Raw genomic sequence first — 20695 nt, forward strand, 5'->3', positions numbered from 1 at the left:
TAATGTGGCATTCCACCACTCTGCTGCAGTCAGACTGGTTTGCTGCACATCCCAGGATGTCAGTACTATTCCTGCCTCCATACTCCCTCTTCCTAAACCCCATAGAGGAGTTTTTCGCTACGTGGAGGTGGAAGGTTTATGACCATCATCCACATGACCAGATGTCCTTACTAGATGCCATGAATGCGGGGTGTAGAGACACTTCTCCTGAAGACTGCCAGGGTTGGATTAGACATTCCAGAAGATACTTTCCAATATGCATCGCCAGAGAAGACTTAAGATGTGAAGTTGATGAGAACTTGTGGCCAAATGCAGGAGAGAGAACTAGAACCCTCTCAGTACTGTACAGTATGAGTGATTATACTATACATGTTGATGAGGACTAGAACCCTCACAGTACTGTACAGTATGAGTGATTATACTATACATGTTGATGAGAACTAGAACCCTCACAGTACTGTACAGTATGAGTGATTATACTATACATGTTGATGAGAACTAGAACCCTCACAGTACTGTACAGTATGAGTGATTATACTACACATGTTGATGAGAACTAGAACCCTCTCAGTACTGTACAGTATGAGTGATTATACTATACATGTTGATGAGGACTAGAACCCTCACAGTACTGTACAGTATGAGTGATTGTACTATACATGTTGATGAGAACTAGAACCCTCACAGTACTGTACAGTATGAGTGATTATACTATACATGTTGATGAGAACTAGAACCCTCTCAGTACTGTACAGTATGAGTGATTATACTATACATGTTGATGAGGACTAGAACCCTCACAGTACTGTACAGTATGAGTGATTATACTATACATGTTGATGAGAACTAGAACCCTCACGGTACTGTACAGTATGAGTGATTATACTATACATGTTGTTGAGAACTAGAACCCTCACAGTACTGTACAGTATGAGTGATTATACTATACATGTTGATGAGAACTAGCACCCTCACAGTACTGTACAGTATGAGTGATTATACATGTTGTTGAGAACTAGAACCCTCACAGTACTGTACAGTATGAGTGATTATACTATACATGTTGATGAGAACTAGAACCCTCACAGTACTGTACAGTATGAGTGATTATACATGTTGTTGAGAACTAGAACCCTCACAGTACTGTACAGTATGAGTGATTATACTATACATGTTGATGAGAACTAGAACCCTCTCAGTACTGTACAGTATGAGTGATTATACATGTTGTTGAGAACTAGAACCCTCACAGTACTGTACAATATGAGTGATTATACTATACATGTTGATGAGAACTAGAACCCTCACAGTACTGTACAGTATGAGTGATTATACTATACATGTTGATGAGAACTAGAACCCTCACAGTACTGTACAGTATGAGTGATTATACTAGACATGTTGATGAGAACTAGAACCCTCACAGTACTGTACAGTATGAGTGATTATACTATACATGTTGATGAGAACTAGATCCCTCACAGTACTGTACAGTATGAGTGTTATACTACACATGTTGATGAGAACTAGAACCCTCACAGTACTGTACAGTATGAGTGATTATACATGTTGTTGAGAACTAGAACCCTCACGGTACTGTACAGTATGAGTGATTATACATGTTGATGAGGACTAGAACCATCACAGTACTGTACAGTATGAGTGATTATACTATACATGTTGATGAGGACTAGAACCCTCTCAGTACTGTACAGTATGAGTGATTATACTATACATGTTGATGAGGACTAGAACCCTCACAGTACAGAGCTCTTCCCTGTAGCTCAGTTGGTAGAGCATGGTGTTTGCAACGCCAGGGTTGTGGGTTCGATTCCCACGGGGGGGCAGCAAAAAAAATGTATGAAATTGTATGAAATGTATGCATTCACTACTGTAAGTCGCTCTGGATAAGAGCGTCTGCTAAATGACTAAAATGTAAATGTAAATGTAGAACCCTCACAGTACTGTACAGTATGAGTGATTATACTATACATGTTGATGAGAACTAGAACCCTCACAGTACTGTACAGTATGAGTGATTATACATGTTGATGAGGACTAGAACCCTCACAGTACTGTACAGTATGAGTGATTATACTATACATGTTGATGAGGACTAGAACCCTCACAGTACTGTACAGTATGAGTGATTATACTATACATGTTGTTGAGAACTAGAACCCTCACAGTACTGTACAGTATGAGTGTTATACTATACATGTTGTTGAGGACTAGAACCCTCACAGTACTGTACAGTATGAGTGTTATACTATACATGTTGTTGAGAACTAGAACCCTCACAGTACTGTACAGTGTGAGTGATTATACTATACATGTTGTTGAGGACTAGAACCCTCACAGTACTGTACAGTATGAGTGATTATACTACACATGTTGATGAGGACTAGATCCCTCACAGTACTGTACAGTATGAGTGTTATACTATACATGTTGTTGAGAACTAGGACCCTCACAGTACTGTACAGTATGAGTGATTATACTATACATGTTGTTGAGGACTAGAACCCTCACAGTACTGTACAGTATGAGTGATTATACTATACATGTTGATGAGGACTAGAACCCTCACAGTACTGTACAGTATGAGTGATTATACTATACATGTTGATGAGGACTAGAACCCTCACAGTACTGTACAGTATGAGTGATTATACTACACATGTTGATGAGAACTAGAACCCTCACAGTACTGTACAGTATGAGTGATTATACTATACATGTTGATGAGAACTAGAACCCTCACAGTACTGTACAGTATGAGTGATTATACATGTTGATGAGGACTAGAACCCTCACAGTACTGTACAGTATGAGTGATTATACTATACATGTTGATGAGGACTAGAACCCTCACAGTACTGTACAGTATGAGTGATTATACTATACATGTTGATGAGGACTAGAACCCTCACAGTACTGTACAGTATGAGTGTTATACTATACATGTTGATGAGAACTAGAACCCTCACAGTACTGTACAGTATGAGTGATTATACTATACATGTTGATGAGAACTAGAACCCTCACAGTACTGTACAGTATGAGTGATTATACTATACATGTTGATGAGAACTAGAACCCTCTCAGTACTGTACAGTATGAGTGATTATACCAGACATGTTGATGAGAACTAGAACCCTCACAGTACTGTACAGTATGAGTGATTATACATGTTGATGAGGACTAGAACCCTCACAGTACTGTACAGTATGAGTGATTATACATGTTGATGAGGACTAGAACCCTCACAGTACTGTACAGTATGAGTGATTATACATGTTGATGAGAACTAGAACCCTCACAGTACTGTACAGTATGAGTGATTATACATGTTGATGAGGACTAGAACCCTCACAGTACTGTACAGTATGAGTGATTATACATGTTGATGAGGACTAGAACCCTCACAGTACTGTACAGTATGAGTGATTATACATGTTGATGAGGACTAGAACCCTCACAGTACTGTACAGTATGAGTGATTATACATGTTGATGAGGACTAGAACCCTCACAGTACTGTACAGTATGAGTGATTATACATGTTGATGAGGACTAGAACCCTCACAGTACTGTACATGTTGATGGTTTGTTTGTAATTATTATTGCAGTCCTGGAATTTCAGGAATTTGTTTTTTGTTTCAACTTTTTATTTTTCACAAGTAAATGATTATATGCAAAGATATAGAAAAAATAAAGGCTATTGAAGCCAATTGCTGCGTTTCTGATTCATTCTTGTTACATATACTTTAGTACAGTAAATAAAGTGAAAATGTGTTATTCTTATTCTCTAATGAAATACTGATTTATGTGAAAAATCATTCAAACTTCAAAGAGAAAAGTTCATCATTTATGTAATGCTCCCTGTTGTTAGTGGTTTTTAGGTCAGTGTGTTATGAGTGACTGTATGCTTTCTGAGTGAGAATTGTTGCCAGTGTTATGGTCGAACGAGCTTATTTTGAGACATGTATGAAGTGTTTTGGTGGTTTGAGTGAGTTTTGGAGGTGAGATGAACTGTTTGGCCAAGATGCATGTTGGTAATGCAGACTGTGTGAAGAGTTTTGAGTGGCTTCAGTATTGACTGATTCTTGTTAGCAATTGAAAAAAACTGTATCCCACTCAGGAGACAAGTAGGAGAAAATGCCTCGGAAAGATTTTGAGTGCTAGAGAGCTCTTCTTTGTTTACGCCCATTCAGCTTTGTTCACACCCTCTTAAGCCATAGCCCCACCCATCTCTTTAAGAAACGTGTGGCCAACCGTCAGCATGGTCAAGCCCTCCATTATCTCAGCCAATCATGTCTAGCTAGGAAGGATTATGTCTTTCTCCCTATGTACAGTAGCTCAGGCTAAACTAGGGTCCTAATTTAACATTATTCATATTTACAACTCCCATACAAGTTTGTAATTAAGGCACATGAAAGTTCACATGTTTAAGAAGTCATGTCTGCAAACACGGCCTTACTGGGAAGTAGGAACTAGCGTCATCCACCCCCATTGCGCTGGCGTGTCACATATGAGTTGGCATAGGAATTGGCATGACAACGACCAAGGAAATAGTTATAAATTGTACATTTGGCATGATAATGACCATAGGAGTTAAACAGATCTGGGACCACATGGTGGCGGATGGGATGAGTAACCACCATTAACATGGTCCCAGGAGCTCACAGCACACACCCTTTTCCACACACACCAGAACAACAAGGAGGCCTGGTGCCTTAACTTTGTCTTTAATCTTGGCTCGATTAGGACTGACTGTAAATGAAAGCAGTATTTTTCTGATAGGTTCTTTTCAGTAAGACTAGCAGGGGCCTGAGCCAAGCCCAGCCCAGCCTGTGGAACGGAGCAGGAGTAAGGGCCACCAAAAGTGTGCCTGAGTGTGGTCAGTCACACACCTGCTCCCTGACACACAGTGATATCTCTGTCCACTCTGTCATCTCTCCTCTCTATCTGTTGTGAGGGCTGTATCAGCTGATGTCATGTCCAGCAGCTCACCTCCTCTCCTCTCCTGGGCTGTATTGATCAGTCCCATGGTTTAATCCTCCTCCTCTGTCTACCACAGTTCAATCGCCCCTCGCTCCCACTTTCACTACCTACCGCAACCTACTCCTGATGCCTTTATAAACCTTTCTGGTCCATACCCCCCCGCAGCTCTCATTTCCTCCTTGCAAATACTGTGTGTGTGTGTGTGTGTGTGTGCGTGCGTACGTGCGTGCGTGCGTGTGTGCGGAGCTCCTTGAAGTATTGCCTGTTCTATAAGCACTCTCACTCAGTTTTACCACTGATACTACTTCAATTCAAGTCTTCAGTGTTCCAGGTTTAAAATGATTTCCCCAAAATGTCATTTCTGAGCTTCGAGAGGTCGGGGGGCCATTTACACTCCTTCCAGATAGGGTTTTCCTTTACCATTTTATTAATTTGGCCCTGTAAATGTATTATGAAACCATATACGTTAAAATTTGCCTTTTTAATCCAAAACTTTACAGAGGGGTTTCCTAAAAAAAGTGCTTTGTCATTGTGCTACCCTTTCACATAGCCGTGGCAGAAATGTTTTAACTACTGGCCAATAAATAGAATGAATGAATGTCTTTTCTGCTATCACATGGAATCCTCCTCTAATTCCCTGTCATCTCCAGAGTTGTGCTCCTAATCTGTTGGCATGGCTTGGCTCAGAGTGACTGGCAGGGGTGCAGTGGGCAGCAGCGTGTGCCAGTTAGCCCCTGGGAGTGCTCATTGACACAGCATGGCCCTGCTCCAGCCCCCAGCCCCTCTGCAGACCTTGGCACCAGGTGGACAGGATATCTAGTCCTCCACCGGAGGTCCAGCTGTAGCCGCAAACTGGCTCCTCTCACTGGGACACTCTTACTCTCTCTCTCTCTCTCTGGCTCCAACCTCTCCCTCCCCACTCTCTCTCTTTTCTCTCTACCCTTCTTTGCATAGCCCCGGTGGCTTCAAAAATAACTGCCTCTCTGTCTGTTTGCCTGCTCTGTCCTGAAGCCTGGAAGTAGAATCTTTCTGCCTTTCTTGTGCTTAGAGAAGGATGTTGATCATGGTATTTCTTCACTCTGGGAAAGGTGACAGGGAAGTAAAGCCCTGTCTGCCTCGCACAGATCTGTCATTATTTATTGACCGTAAATCCCCGGGAGCCTCTCTCAGGCCTAATGTCTGGTAGGAGGGACACAGAGGGGAGACAGGTTGGATTTAAGGCAGACACAATGTACCTAGACAAGCGACCAGCTCACCTGGGAAATGCGACTCTTATGTCCACACATGAAAATGCATGGCGATGTACAGGGAGGAGGATTACTGGAGCCTACTGTCACTGGAGCCTACATAGGGTACCAGTACCGAGTCGATGTGCAGGGTAAATAAAGTAGACATGTACATATAACTAGGAATAAAGTGACTAGGCAACAGGATAGATAAAAAACAATGTGATGAGTAAAAATATTTGTGCAAAAAGGGTCGATAGTCTGGATAGCTATTTGGTTAACTTTGTAACTATCTATTTATGGCTTGGAGGTAGAAGCTGTTCAGGGTCCTGTTGGTTCCAGACTTGGTGCACCAGTATCACTTGCTGTGCAGTAGCAGAGAGTAGCAGAGAGAACACTCTCTGCTAAAACAGTCCCACAGCCAGAATGGAGATGGCTGGAATACAACACAACAGAACAGAGTCTGCTTCCAAAAGGAATGAGGCACACTGAGCACAGAGATGGCTGGGAAATATCTCTCTTTATATCTCTAATTAAAGAGATCATGAACATCAACATCATGTTTAGAGTTCTATAGCTTCAACATACTGCTCAGCTCTCAAAAGTGCCAATACATTTTGTTTGTAAAGCTGAGTTAATATGGACATGTGGTGAGTGGTGCCACAAGGCAAACACAAGCTCTGTGTTGGCCAACAAACCTTGTCACAAATCAGTAGTATCTGTAGTATGTGTGACTGCCCTTGACCAGCACAAAAACATCCGGTGGCGTACTGCGTTAGCATCGAATAGCCCCCGCGATATGCAACTTTTCAGGGAAGTTAGGAACCAATATACACAGGCAGTTAGGAAAGCAAAGGCTAGCTTTTTCAAACAGAAATTTGCATCCTGTAGCACAAACTCCAAAAAGTTCTGGGACACTGGAAAGTCTATGGAGAATAAGAGCACCTCCTCCCAGCTGCCCACAGTACTGAGGCTAGAAAACACTGTCACCACCAATAAATTGACGATTATTGAACATTTCAATAAGCATTTTTCTATGGCCGGCCATGCTTTCCACCTGGCTACCCCTACCCCGGTCAACAGCCCTGCAGCCCCTACAGCAACTTGCCCAAACCTCCCCAATTTCTCCTTCACCCAAATCCAGATAGCTGATGTTCTGAAAGAGTTGCAAAATCTGGACCCCTACAAATCAGCTGGGCTAGACATCCTGGACCCTCTCTTTCTAAAATTATCCGCAGAAATTGTTGCAACCCCTATTACTAGCCTGTTCAACCTCTCTTTTGTATCGTCTGAGATCCCCAAAGATTGGAAAGCTGCTGCGGTCATCCCCCTCTTCAAAGGGGGAGACACTCTAGACCCAAAATGTTACAGACCTATATCTATTCTACCCTGCCTTTCTAAGGTCTCCTAAAGCCAAGTTAACAAACAGATCACCGACCATTTTGAATCCCACCGTACCTTCTCCGCTATGCAATCTGGTTTCCGAGCTGGTCATGGGTGCACCTCAGCCACGCTCAAGGTCCTAAACGATATCATAATCGGCATCGTTAAAAGACAATACTGTGCAGCCGTATTCATTGACCTGGCCAAGGCTTTCAACTCTGTCAATCACCACATTCTTATCGGCAGACTCAACAGCCTTGGTTTCTCAAATGACTGCCTCGTCTGGTTCACCAACTACTTCTCAGACATAGTTCAGTGTGTCAAATCGGAGGGCCTGTTGTCCAGACCTCTGGCAATCTCTATGGGGGTACCACAGGGTTCAATTCTCAGGCAGACTCTTTTCTCTGTATACATCAATAATGTCGCTTATGCTGCTGGTGGTTCTCTGATCCACCTCTACGCAGACGACACCATTCTGTATACTTCTGGCCCTTCTTTGGACACTGTCTTAACTAACCTCCAGACGAGCTTCAATGCCATACAACTCTCCTTCCGTGGCCTCCAACTGCTCTTAATTGCAAGTAAAACTAAATGCATGCTCTTCAACCGATCGCTGCCCGCACCTGCCCGCCCGTCTAGCATCACTACTCTGGACAGTTCTGACTTAGAATATGTGGACAATTACAAATACCTAGGTGTCTGGTTAGACTGTAAACTCTCCTTCCAGACTCACATTAAGCATCTCCAATCCAAAATCAAATCTAGAATCGTAAAACTGACTTGTAAAACTGACTATCCTACCGATCCTTGACTTCGGGCGATGTCGTTTATAAAATAGCCTCCAACACTCCTCAGCAAATTGGATGCAGTCTATCACAGTGCCATCTGTTTTGTCACCAAAGCCCCATATACTACCCACCACTGCGACCTGTATGCTCTCGTTGACTGGCCCTCGCTTCATATTCGTCGCCAAACCCACTGGCTCCAGGTCATCTATAAGTCTTTGCTAGGTAAAGCTCCGCCTTAGCTCAGCTCACTGGTCACCATAGCAGCACCCACCCGTAGCACGCGCTCCAGCAGGTATATTTCACTGGTCACCCCCAAAGCCTATTCCTACTTTGGCCGCCTTTCCTTTCAGTTCTCTGCTGCCAATGACTGGAACGAATTGCAAAAATCACTGAAGCTGGAGACTCATATCTCCCTCACTAACTTTAAGCATCAGCTGTCAGAGCAGCTCACAGATCACTGCATCTGTACATAGCCCATCTGTAAATAGCCCATCCAACTACCTCATCCCCATATTGTTATTTATTTATTTATTTATTTTTGCTCCTTTGCACCCCAGTATCTCTACTTGCACATTCGTCTTCTGCACATCTATCACTCCAGTGTTTAATTGCTAAATTGTAATTACTCATTTATTGTCTTACCTCCCTAATCTTACCTCATTTGCACACACTGTATATAGATTTGTTTTCCTAATGTGTTTGTTATTGACTGTATGTTTGTTTATTCCATGTGTAACTCTGTGTTGTTGTTTGTGTCACACTGCTTTGCTTTATCTTGGCCAGGTCGCAGTAAATGAGAACTTGTTCTCAACTGGCCTACCTGGTTAAATAAAGGTGAAATAAAAATAAAAAATTAAAAATGAGTGTGTGGACGTGTTTTGTATGTATTTGTGCCTGATTGGAACGCTACCTTCTGCTGGCTGAAACGGAGTCGAACACATGGTAGAAAGCACTTCTCAACGACTCCACCATAGAGGTTTCAAAGAGAACTAATACAATTGAATACATTTCCTTCTCTGATTTGCATATCATGATATCCTGCTTTGTTTCTGCATCCCCCCCGGTGTCAGGTCTAACTGGCTGAAGCCATGCTGTGGGCGGAGGGCAGCCCTATGGCAGGTATGTCTGCTGAGCGCAGGCTTCAACTGTTTCCTGGTGGCTTGTGTCATCCTGGTGGTCGTGCTGCTGTGTCTGGAGCTGCTCATCGACACCAAGCTTCTGCAGTGTGAGTGACCCTGGACCTGTCTCTGTATTAGAACCTGGATCTAGGCTTACAGATACATGAACATTTGAGTTACTTGCACATATCTTCAATTGTGATTTGACCCTTAGTGAAGTTAAAACACACAAAACAGCTGTGGAATTTGTGTTATGTTGGAATTTGGAATTTACAAAAATGCACATCTGTTGTTAGGAATGTAGCTAATGTTGGCACTGGGCCTGTTGTATAATACAGTACCTATTATTACGCAGTGACAGTGACATGTCCAGGACCTGGGGCTGTGACCTCTCCTCTATAATATCAGCATCATTAGTATTCCTCAGTAAACCGTGTCAGGTGGTCTAATGCCACTGTGACCCATAGCACATGGAGATGACCTCATCTGCATCATCTTCCTCTGGAGAAGGGTGTCCTCATCTTTCATGGGTTACGGTCAGGAGTCCCCACCTCTGTGGTGTCACAAGCTCTATGAACGATGGTAGGGCTATATGGGTTACAGGTCAATATGGATGTATCTTAATGTATTCAAGTCTTAACAAGTCCCTGGAGGCAGATTGAAGAGACGGGACGGTTGGGAGGTAAAGTAAGACAAATAAATGGGGAGAGAGAGGTTGTCTGTCTGCTGGGTGAATGTACAGAGAGAGGGAGGGATGGAGGAAGATAAATGGACTGATGGACAGATCAGTGAGCACAACAAATAAAGACAGAAGGGAAGAGGTGCTTGAAGAGAAATGCTGTAGCTGACAGCCTAATGTAGTACAATGCTGGCCACAATTAGGCTGATGAATAGGCATGACGTCAGACAAACCTGTGCATGCACATCTTTGCCTATATAATATATACAGTATATATACAATGCATTCGGAAAGTATTCAGACCCCTTGACTTTTTACCCAATTTGTTACTTTACAGCCTTATTCTAAATTGGATTAAATATATTTTTTCCTCATTAATCTACACACAATACCCCATAATGAAAAATGAAAACAGGTTTTTAGACATTTTTGCAAATATATTAAAATAAAAACAGAAATACCTTATTTACATAAGTATTCAGACCCTTTCCTATGAGACTCGAAGTTGAGCTCAGGTGCATCCTGTTTCCATTGATCATCCTTGAGATGTTTCTACAACTTGATTGGAGTCCACCTGTGGTAAATTCAATTGATTTGGTCATGATTTAGACAGGCACATACCTGTCTATATAAGGTCCCACAGTTGATAGTGCATGTCAGAGCAAAAACCAAGCAATTGTCCGTATAGCCCCGAGACAGGGAGCCGAGGCACAGATCTGGGGAAGGGTACAAACATTTCTGCAGCATTGAAGGTCCCCAGGAACACGGTGGCCTCCATCATTCTTAAATGGAAGAAGTTTGGAACCATCCAGACTCTTCCTGGAGCTGGCCGCCCGGCCAACCTGAGCAATTTGAGGTATTGTGTGTAGATTGATGACGGAAAAAAACGTTGTAATCCATTTTAGAATGAGGCTGTAATGTAACAAAACGTGGAATAAGTCAAGGGGTCTGAATACTTTCCGAATGCACTGTAAATGCCATTTAACAGACACTTTTATCCAAAGCAACTTACAGTCAAGTGTGTATACATTTTATGTATAAGCAGTCCTGGGAATCAAACCCACTATCCTGGCATTACAATGACCATGCTCTACACACTGAACTACAGAGGACTATGTGTCTGTGCTTGGGTCTGTCTCCAGTATTTACCAAATGATCTGAACTCTGAGTAAACCAGTCATCTTGAAACGGTCTCTCTGCTGTGCTGTCTTCACAGTTAACAATGCGTTCCAGTTTGCCAGCATCATCCACTGGATCAGCCTGGCCATTCTATCTGTGTTCTTCACTGAGGTGAGCCACTCTCCCTCTCTCTCTCCCCCACAGTCACCACAGTGGCAGCAGGCTCACTTAAAGCTGATGTAGCGGAGCTTTGATTTAATGCTCTAGTGTACTATAGTTGTATGAGACAAAGGTGAGCTGGAGAGGTGCAGCGGTGTATTCTCATTACAACACCCTATTAAGCCCTGGCCTTTCCTTTATCAACACTTATCAAAGTACACAATGTACTTTATTGGTCCATCACATACAGTATATTGTTAAACGTAAACACAGCTATTTCATTTGCTCCTAATGTTTGTTCACAGCTTCCTCTATCTCACTCATTCTGATACTATTTCCCTTCACAACATGCTGTGACTGTTAATGGCTCTTGATGTATTACGTTTCGTCAACACAATCACTTTGATCTAAAATGCAGATAGAGCTTTTCTGATGCACCGTAGCTTTTAACTAGCACCAGAGCCTCAGACAAACCCTATTGATTACCGTTTCCTCGGGCCTAGCAGCATTTATCTTAGTAGTTCTCTGTTCACCGGTCTGCTGCTCTATTTGGTTGAGAAACAGTACAGTGGTTCTTCCTTTAAAAGTTAGGGCGTACTGCAGCACAGCTTGCGGGGTGCCGCAGAATTCTATGGCAAGTTATTTATGTGTCAGCCATTGTTACCACAATCTGCCACCATCTACCATGTGTATGTGTTTTAGTTATCAATGAAAGCTAACCCTTAGTGATTCATGTAAGTATTGGCTTTGGCAGGACAGCTTCTGCTCAGGTGGAATCCTGAATATTTAAAAAGAGAGGAGAGGAGTGCAGTGGCCTTCTGCAGCCCCTGATGAGTCAGCTGTATCTGGTGCAGTGTGTCTCTAATTGTTTGAAGGAAATCTGACCGCTGTGGTAGTGAACTGTAGAAGTATGTCATTGATGAATTGCCGGTGGATAGATGAAAGAGAACTGAATCACAACTGCAATTCACTTTCGCTGAGACATTAGTATTTTTAGGGGTGTGTTTACAACTAAAGGAAATGTATTCTATTGCTATGGTTCTCTTCCCCAATCCGTTTTACCCTTTCCCTCCCTATCTCCCTCCCCCACTCTCCCCCCCTCCCGCTCTCTCAGACGGTGTTCAGAATTGTGGTGCTGGGGATCTGGGATTACATCGAGAACAAAGTGGAGGTAAGCTCCCTGGGGGGCCATTAGTCCTGAGGTGGGGCTCTGAACACCCCACCACTTCCACAGCAATATCATTCTCCCAATGTCAGACATCAGACTGGAAACCACCCACAGGCCTGGAGGGAATGTTCTGAAACTTAGATATGTACATGTTTTTTCATTCAAATATTGTCTGCTTGCTAATATCTGTGCGTGTGCTTGTGTGTAGGTGTTTGACGGTGCAGTCATAGTCCTGTCCCTGGCCCCCATGGTGGCCTCAACAGTGGCCAACGGCCCCAGCAGCCCCTGGGACGCAATCGGCCTCATCATCGCCCTGCGCATCTGGAGGGTCAAGAGGATCATCGATGGTGAGGCTGGGTGGGCCTGGGGGTAGATGGATGGGGTGCAGAGGGTGGATGAATGCAGTCTCCTCTGTGTCATGTCCTTAACTGTCAGGTTGCAGGGATGCGACAACAATATTTCTGCAGCTCCACCCCTATGGATGTCATTATCCTAACTGGCTTTTTACTGAGCTTTACGGATTTGTTTTTTGCCATGAATATTACCAACCACAATCAATACTTGCTTTACAACACAATGACAAATACATACATAATCTGATACAGATACACACGTTATACTGTTTCTTGACTCTAAGCTGTTTTCAATTGTTACGCCCTCTTGTGGAAGTTTCATGTTTCGCATGCACACACGCGTACAGTGATTAATTTAAGACAGGAAACATATTTTTCTTACTGATCATAATCCCTCTTATGTGGCCTACTACGGATATAAAAAAATAAGTTATGTCAGTGTGACTGTGTTTATCCCTACAAAGCAGTCTGTATAACAGTCTGTCCTGTGTTCTGTCCCAGCCTACGTGCTGCAGGTGAAGGTGGAGATGGAGATGGAGAACCAGCAGTATGAGAAGGCCAAAGCTGCCAGGGAGGAGCAGCTGGAGAGACTCACCCAGATCTGCCAGGAGCAGGCAGTATGTTCACACACCTGTCTAACTAGTTACCATTACCTGTCATGGACCAGTAGAGGGCAGCAAAGTGCCAGAAATAATTGCTAAAATAACACATTCAAATTCACACACGTATTAGTGGAATAACCAAACCTTTAATCTGACAAACACTGAATTGTGTCACACTGACCCTTTGAATACATAAATACATTCCATATCCTTAATAGGAGATACTATCAGGTTCTGTATTCAGTCATAATGATTCACAACAATCCTGTTATTCCCATCCTGGGATTTCCATTCAAATTATCACATTTGTCCATGTAATATAGTAAAGCTGTGGGCTTATGACACTCACTGTACAACCCTGCTGGGTCCTGTTGACCCTCTAACCATTAGAGGGATATGTAATATGTACATACGTATATGTCATGTATTTATGTGTGCAAAGGTCATGTGTGACTCAAGTCAGGGTTTGGCAATACAGCCAACAGCTACCAGTAATGTAGATAGTGGATGAGATACAGTGGGTGGACATTAGGGCCAGAGCTCTAAAAGGGTATTCAGGTGTTTGTATGCAAGGATGACACATGTATGTTCTCCCTTTGTACCCCCCCCCCCCCTTTCTTTCTCTCTCTTTCTTTCTCTCTCGCTCTCCCTCTTTCTCGCTCTCTCTCTCTTTCTCGCTCTCTCTCTCTTTCTCGCTCTCTCTCTCTCTTTCTCGCTCTCTCTCTCTCTTTCTCGCTCTCTCTCTATTAGTTTGAGATCAGGCAGCTGCGGGCCCACCTGGCTCAGCAGGACTTGGACCTGGTAGCAGAGCGAGAGGCTGCCATGCAGATCCACCATGTGTGGGGCAAGCAGAGCAGCAGCTTCCAGGAGGTGGACGGTCTGGCCCCTGGGGGCCCCGATCAGCATAGCCAGGCTAAAGCCAGGGAGGCAGCGGCCCCTAGAGGTACCATACCCTGGTCCTGTAGCATTACATCAGAACACTGCAGATTGTCTCATCAAGATAGAACCCTATGACATTGTTCTATCTCTAGGGATTGCTGGCTGTGGTTTCTAACCAAAGAGGGTCTCTCTTGAAGCCAGGGGAATAGAGGGATGCTTTTGCCAAGTCAGATAAGATTTTCCAGGCAAAGTGGTCGAATGAACAGAGTGCTCTGTGCTTTGGGTCATGTTTGTTAAACAGAGGTTGGCTTGGTCGAAAAGATGTTCTCCGTTCACCTGGAAACAACAACAGACATCTAACAAACCACACCAGATTCCAGGGAGGATAGAATAGTAGAGTACTGTGTAAGGAAAATATTTCCACAAGAACAGCAGCCTGATGGGAGGCCTACAGTGTGGGACCTCTGAGTCAGAGACCTCAGTGCTATGGGAGTGCTGTTTGAATGAGGACAAGATCCTCTACGTAAATATGCACTCCCCTCTGTGTTTATTTGGACAGTGAAGCACTTTATGTATTTAGTCCCCTCCCCCATGGGCTCCCAAGTGGCGCAGCCAATCTAAGGCAGTACATCTTAGTGCAAGAGATGTCACTACAGTCCCTGGATGAAGAAGATGCTAAGCTACAGGACTGTTTTGCTAGCACAGACTGGAATATGTTCCGGGATTCTTCCTATGGCATTGAGGAGTACACCACATCAGTCATTGGCTTCATCAATAAGTGCATCAATGATGTCGTACCCACGGTGACTGTACATACATACCCCAACCAGAAGCCATGGATTACAGGCAGCATCCGCACTGAGCTTAAGGCTAGAGCTGCCGCTTTCAAGGAGCGGGAATCTAACCCGGAAGCTTATAAGAAATCCCGCTATGCCCTCAGACGAACCATCAAACAAGCAGTGTCAATACAGGACTAAGATCGAATTGTACTACACCGGCTCCGATGCTCGTCGGATGTGGCAGGGCTTGCAAACCATTACAGACTACAAAGGGAAGCACAGCCGAGAGCTGCCCAGTGACACGAGCCTACCAGACGAGCTAAACTACTTCTATGCTCGCTTTGAGGCAAATAACACTGAAGCATGCATGAGAGCACCAGCTGTTCCGGACGACTGTGTGATCACACTCTCCGCAGCCGATGTGAGTAAGACCTTTAAACAGGTCAACATTCACAAGGCTGCAGGGCCAGGCGGATTACCAGGATGTGTACTGCAAGCATGCGCTGACCAACTGGCAAGTGTCTTCACTGGCATTTTCAACCTCTCCCTGTCCAAGTCTGTAATACCAAAATGATTTAAGCAGACCACCATAGTCCCTGTGTCACACTAAGGTAACCTGCCTAAATGACTACCGACCCGTAGCACTCACGTCTGCAGCCATGAAGTGCTTTGAAAGGCTGGTCATGGCTCACAACACCATTATCCCAGAAACCCTAGACCCACTCTAATTTGCATACCACCCCAACGGATCCACAGATGATGCAATCTCTATTGCACTCTACGCTGCCCTTTCCCACCTGGACAAAAGGAACACCTGTGTGAGAATGCTATTCATTGACTACAGCTCAGCATTCAACACCATAGTGTCCTCAAAGCTCATCACTAAGGCCGCCCCCAGGTGGTAAGGGTAGGTAACAACACATCCGCCATGCTGATCCTCAACACAGGGGCCCTTCAGGGGTGCGTGCTCAGTCCCCTTCTGTACTCCCTGTTCACTCATGACTGCATGGCCAGGCATGACTCCAACATCATCATTAAGTTTGCCGATGACACAACAGTGGTAGGCCTGATCACCGACAACAACAAGACAGCCTATAGGGAGGAGGTCAGAGACCTGGCCGTGGTGATGCCAGGACAACAACCTCTCCCTCAACATGATCAAGACAAAGGAGATGATTGTGGACTACAGGAAAAGGAGGACCGAGCACGCCCCAATTTTGATTGACGGGGCTGTAGTGGAGCAGGTTGAGAGCTTCAAGTTCCTTGAGGTCCACATCACCAATAAACTAACATTGTCCAAGCACACCAAGACAGTCTTGAAGAGCACGACAAAACCTATTCCCCCTCAGGAGACTGAAAAGATTTGTCATGGGATCCTCAAAAGGTTCTACAGCTGCAGCATCGAGAGCATCTTGACTGGTTGCATCACTGCCTGGTTTGGCAACTGCTTGGACTCTGACCGCTAGGCACTACAGAGGGTAGTGCGTACGGCCCAGTACATCACTGGGGCCAAGCTTCCTGCTATCCAGGACCTCTATACCAGGTGGTGTCAGAGGATGGCCCTAAAAATTGTCAGACTCCAGCCACCCTAGTCATAGACTGTTCTCTCTGCTACCACACGGCAAGCGCCAGGTCTAGGTCCAAGAGGCTTCTAAACAGCTTCTACCCCCAAACAATAAGACTCCTGAACATCTAATCAAATGGCTACCCAGACTATTTGCATTGCCCCCTCCCCCCTCTTTTACACCTCTGCTACTCTCTGTTATCTATGCATAGTCACTTTAATAACTCACCCTACATGAACATATTACCTCAAATAACCATTGCCCCCGCACATTGACTCTGTACCGGTACCCTCCCTGTATATAGTCTCGCTATTGTTATTTTACTGCTGCTCTTTAACTACTTGTTACTTTTAATTCTTATTCATGTTTTATAAACTGCATTGTTGGTTAGGGGCTTGTAAGTAAGCAATTCAGTGTAAGGTCTACACCTGTTATATTCGGCACATGTGACTAATAACATTTGATTTGGTTCGAATCCAGACTGAATCACAACCGGCTGTGATTGGGAGTCCCATATGGCGACGCACAATTGACCCAGTGTCGTCCGGGTTTGGCCATCATTGTAAATAAGAATTTGTTCTTCACTGACTTGCCTAGTTAAATAAATAAAAATGTAAGGTGTCTTAAGTGTTTGGACAAATTCACTTACTGTAAGGGCTGTCGTCGGAAGAAGACCAAAATGCAGCGGAGTTAGTGTTCGTCATATATTTAATTACGGCAAGAACACTATACAAAACAAAACAATAAACAGACAACCAAAACAGCCCTGTCACGTTTAACACAGTAACACGAACAGAAACAATTACCCACAAAACCCCAACGGAAAAACATGCACTTATGTGTGACTCCCAATCAGCAACAACGAACTTCAGCTGTGCCTGATTTGGGAGCCACACACGGCCCAAAACAAAGAAATACAAACACATAGAAACAGAACATAGAACGCCCACCCAATGTAACACCCTGGCCTAACCAAAATAAAGAACAAAAAACCCCTCTCTATGGCCAGGGCGTTACACTTACAGTGTATTACATTTAGTCAAACGTGTAGTATTTGGTCCCACATCCCTAGCCCGTAATAACTACATCAAGCTTGTGATTCTATAAAGTTGTTGGATGCATTTGTAGTTTTTTGGTTGTGTTTTAGATTACGTTGTGCTCAATATAAATGAATGGTAAATAATGTATTGAGTCATTTTGGAGTCACTTTCATTGTAAATAAGAGTTGAATATGTTTCTGAACACTTCTACATTAATGTGGATGCTACCATGACTAAGTATAATAATGAATGAATAGTGAATAATGATGAGGGAGAAAGTTACAGATGCACAAAGATCATGCTAACCTCTCACCATTACCAGTAACAGGGGATGATATCCTTTTTGAGGGGTATGATATTTATGGCTCTGTAAATTTCTCACTCATCATTATTCACAATTTATTCATTATTATCCGTAATGATGGTAGCATCCACATTAATATAGAAGTGTTAAGAAACATATTCAAAAAAAAATCTTACAATAAAATGACTCCAAAATGACACAATACATTATTTATCATTATTTTCTGTTGGGCGCAACATAATCCGAAACAGCACCAAAACAAACTGTAAATGCATCTAACAAGTTTGTATAGTGACAAGCTTGATGTTGTCATTGTGTGCTAGGAATATGGGAACAAACACAAAAATGTTGACAACATTTTATACACTATAAATACATTTTTCCAAATAGTTATGACACCTTCAAATGGGGGGACTAGATACATAGTGCTTTCATTTCTAAATGGTAAAACAGATGTATGAAAACACCCTCAAATAAAAGGTGACATTCTATACTGTCGCCTCATGTAAAACATTTGATTTCAAATGCAAAATGCTGGAGCATAGAGCCAAATTAGCTTCACTGTCCAAATAAATACATAGGGGAGTGTACCTGTAAACTGTACACCAAGAGATTGGTTTAAAAAGATGTTGCACTGCTGTATGATGACCATTGTATCTAACCTAGGCCGGGATTCAATCCGATCGTGGATTATAGGCATTGCTGCTTATAAAGGCTATGTATGAACAGTCAAAATCATGTTTTTCATAAAATGGGATGATATTTGAAGGAAACCAGATCAAAGTATGACGACTAATAACTGTTGCTTCTACATTGATAAAGTTTGATCATAAAGTTACTGGTCCCCTCCCCATGTCAAACACTTGGATACATGGACAAGGTGACATCACCTTAATCTCATTTTAATACACCAATGGTAAAATGATATTCTCTTGCCTAATTTAAATAAGTACTGCCTAGTAACCAACATGGGAAAAGGTGTGTTTGCACAGGGGCGTGGTTTATCTAGCTAGATAGCTACTCTACTGGTGCCAAAATGTAACTGTAGGGTGTCAGCAAATATAATGAAATGTTTACCATATTCATCCATGGCAAAGATACTTATAAGTTTCCCCTTTCATCTGTGTCTGGGATTAGCTAGTCACTGGTTAGCTGGGTCTTTAGCCAGCATGGAACAAAGGAGGGGGAAGGGTCGTTCAAAACTCTGACACAGTTATCATGACAACACATTCGTCAGTACTGCTGTGAACCGCATCACAAGAGACATATCAAATGGGAATGTATAAAAAAAATTGGCATCATTGAAGCAATTTCAATGTTTTTTGAGTTGCTTGTGTATCAACAAATTAGTTGCTCACTGCATCCAAGTTGCTTGACATAGGAGTTTCAAAGAGCTGTCTGTGTAGGCGAGCTCTTCAATATAAGCTCCCTGCCCACTCAGCCTGTCTCTTCAAACTTCCTGGTAGTTAGACATGAGAGAAAAAGTACTTTTCAGAATGACCTTTCAGGACCTTTTAATGGCAATTTCCAATTGTTTTCCACAGCGTTTTCCGTGAATGGGATCTCCGCGAACGCAGGAACATTGCCTTTAAAAGCCACAACGCCTATAACCCGCGATCAGATTTAATCATGAGGAGAACATCCGCCTAAACCTACTGTTTGTTTTCATGTCTCAGGAGAAGGAGGGCAGGGTGACTGGCATACTGGCATGGGGGTACTGAACTATTATCAAAACATAAGTCTTTAAAATTCTGAACAAACACTCCAATGAATACAGGAGACATAAAACTTTCAAAGGGAGACAGATCATAAAGTTGCAGGAGGTAGAGAAACAAAGCACTTTCCTTTAGTAAAGACATAAATCACCCTGCTCCTCTCTCTGCTATATATCTGAGATGAGATATCTGAGGTTTCACAGAGAGGCTGTGTCAGACTGCAGACTTTTAAGTGGTCCTCACATGCTCATGTGTTATTAATCGCAGAGTGATTGTCTCTGATGCCACATTTTAGTCCGAGCATCCCCTGCCTTCTTGGAACAGTCTTAAAATGAATATTTGAAGAAGAAACATAAATAAAACCCCTCTGTCTAGCGGTCCTGAGGGAATGGGGATGGCACTTAAGAGGTAAACTGTGGCAGGTCAGAGAGGCCAGCCACAGGCCCTTCTACCCACCACTTCACCTCTTTTCACATTCCTTGCTTTGCTCCTATGGGTTCAACCTTCTGGTCAGGAATATCTGACTGATGCATTCTGGGAGATCTTTACAGAACAAACATGGGAATAGATTGTCACAGTCTCTATTAGATAAGGGTACCAAACATCTAACTCATTCAATTGTTTCTGAGAAAGAGTACATACCTATTTTGTTTCTTATTTCTTTCAGATCATGTTGTTCAAGATGACATGAACAACTACATCAGCCAGTACTACAGTGAGGCAAGCAGTGGTAAGAATAAACAATTGTCTACACCCTCACAGGTTTGTTTGTGTATTTTGCTTTGCAGACAGTCAGCAGGATCATGTGTTGA

At 43.2% G+C, this 20695-nt stretch overlaps 1 protein-coding gene across 1 annotated transcript in view; it reads left to right on the forward strand.

Moving 5' to 3' along the window:
* LOC106561154 (transmembrane protein 266-like) overlaps positions 1-20695 on the forward strand; it is a 53021-nt gene that overhangs the window by 30470 nt on the left and 1856 nt on the right. Inside the window, exons 4-10 of the mRNA XM_014124812.2 lie at positions 9474-9628; positions 11417-11490; positions 12593-12649; positions 12855-12993; positions 13501-13616; positions 14352-14544; positions 20551-20613. Of these exons, the coding sequence (XP_013980287.1) occupies positions 9474-9628; positions 11417-11490; positions 12593-12649; positions 12855-12993; positions 13501-13616; positions 14352-14544; positions 20551-20613 (797 nt within the window). The remainder of the gene's footprint in view (positions 1-9473; positions 9629-11416; positions 11491-12592; positions 12650-12854; positions 12994-13500; positions 13617-14351; positions 14545-20550; positions 20614-20695) is intronic.

This window comes from Salmo salar, chromosome ssa10, assembly GCF_905237065.1.
Source record: "Salmo salar chromosome ssa10, Ssal_v3.1, whole genome shotgun sequence".
Classification (NCBI taxonomy): Eukaryota; Metazoa; Chordata; class Actinopteri; order Salmoniformes; family Salmonidae; genus Salmo; species Salmo salar.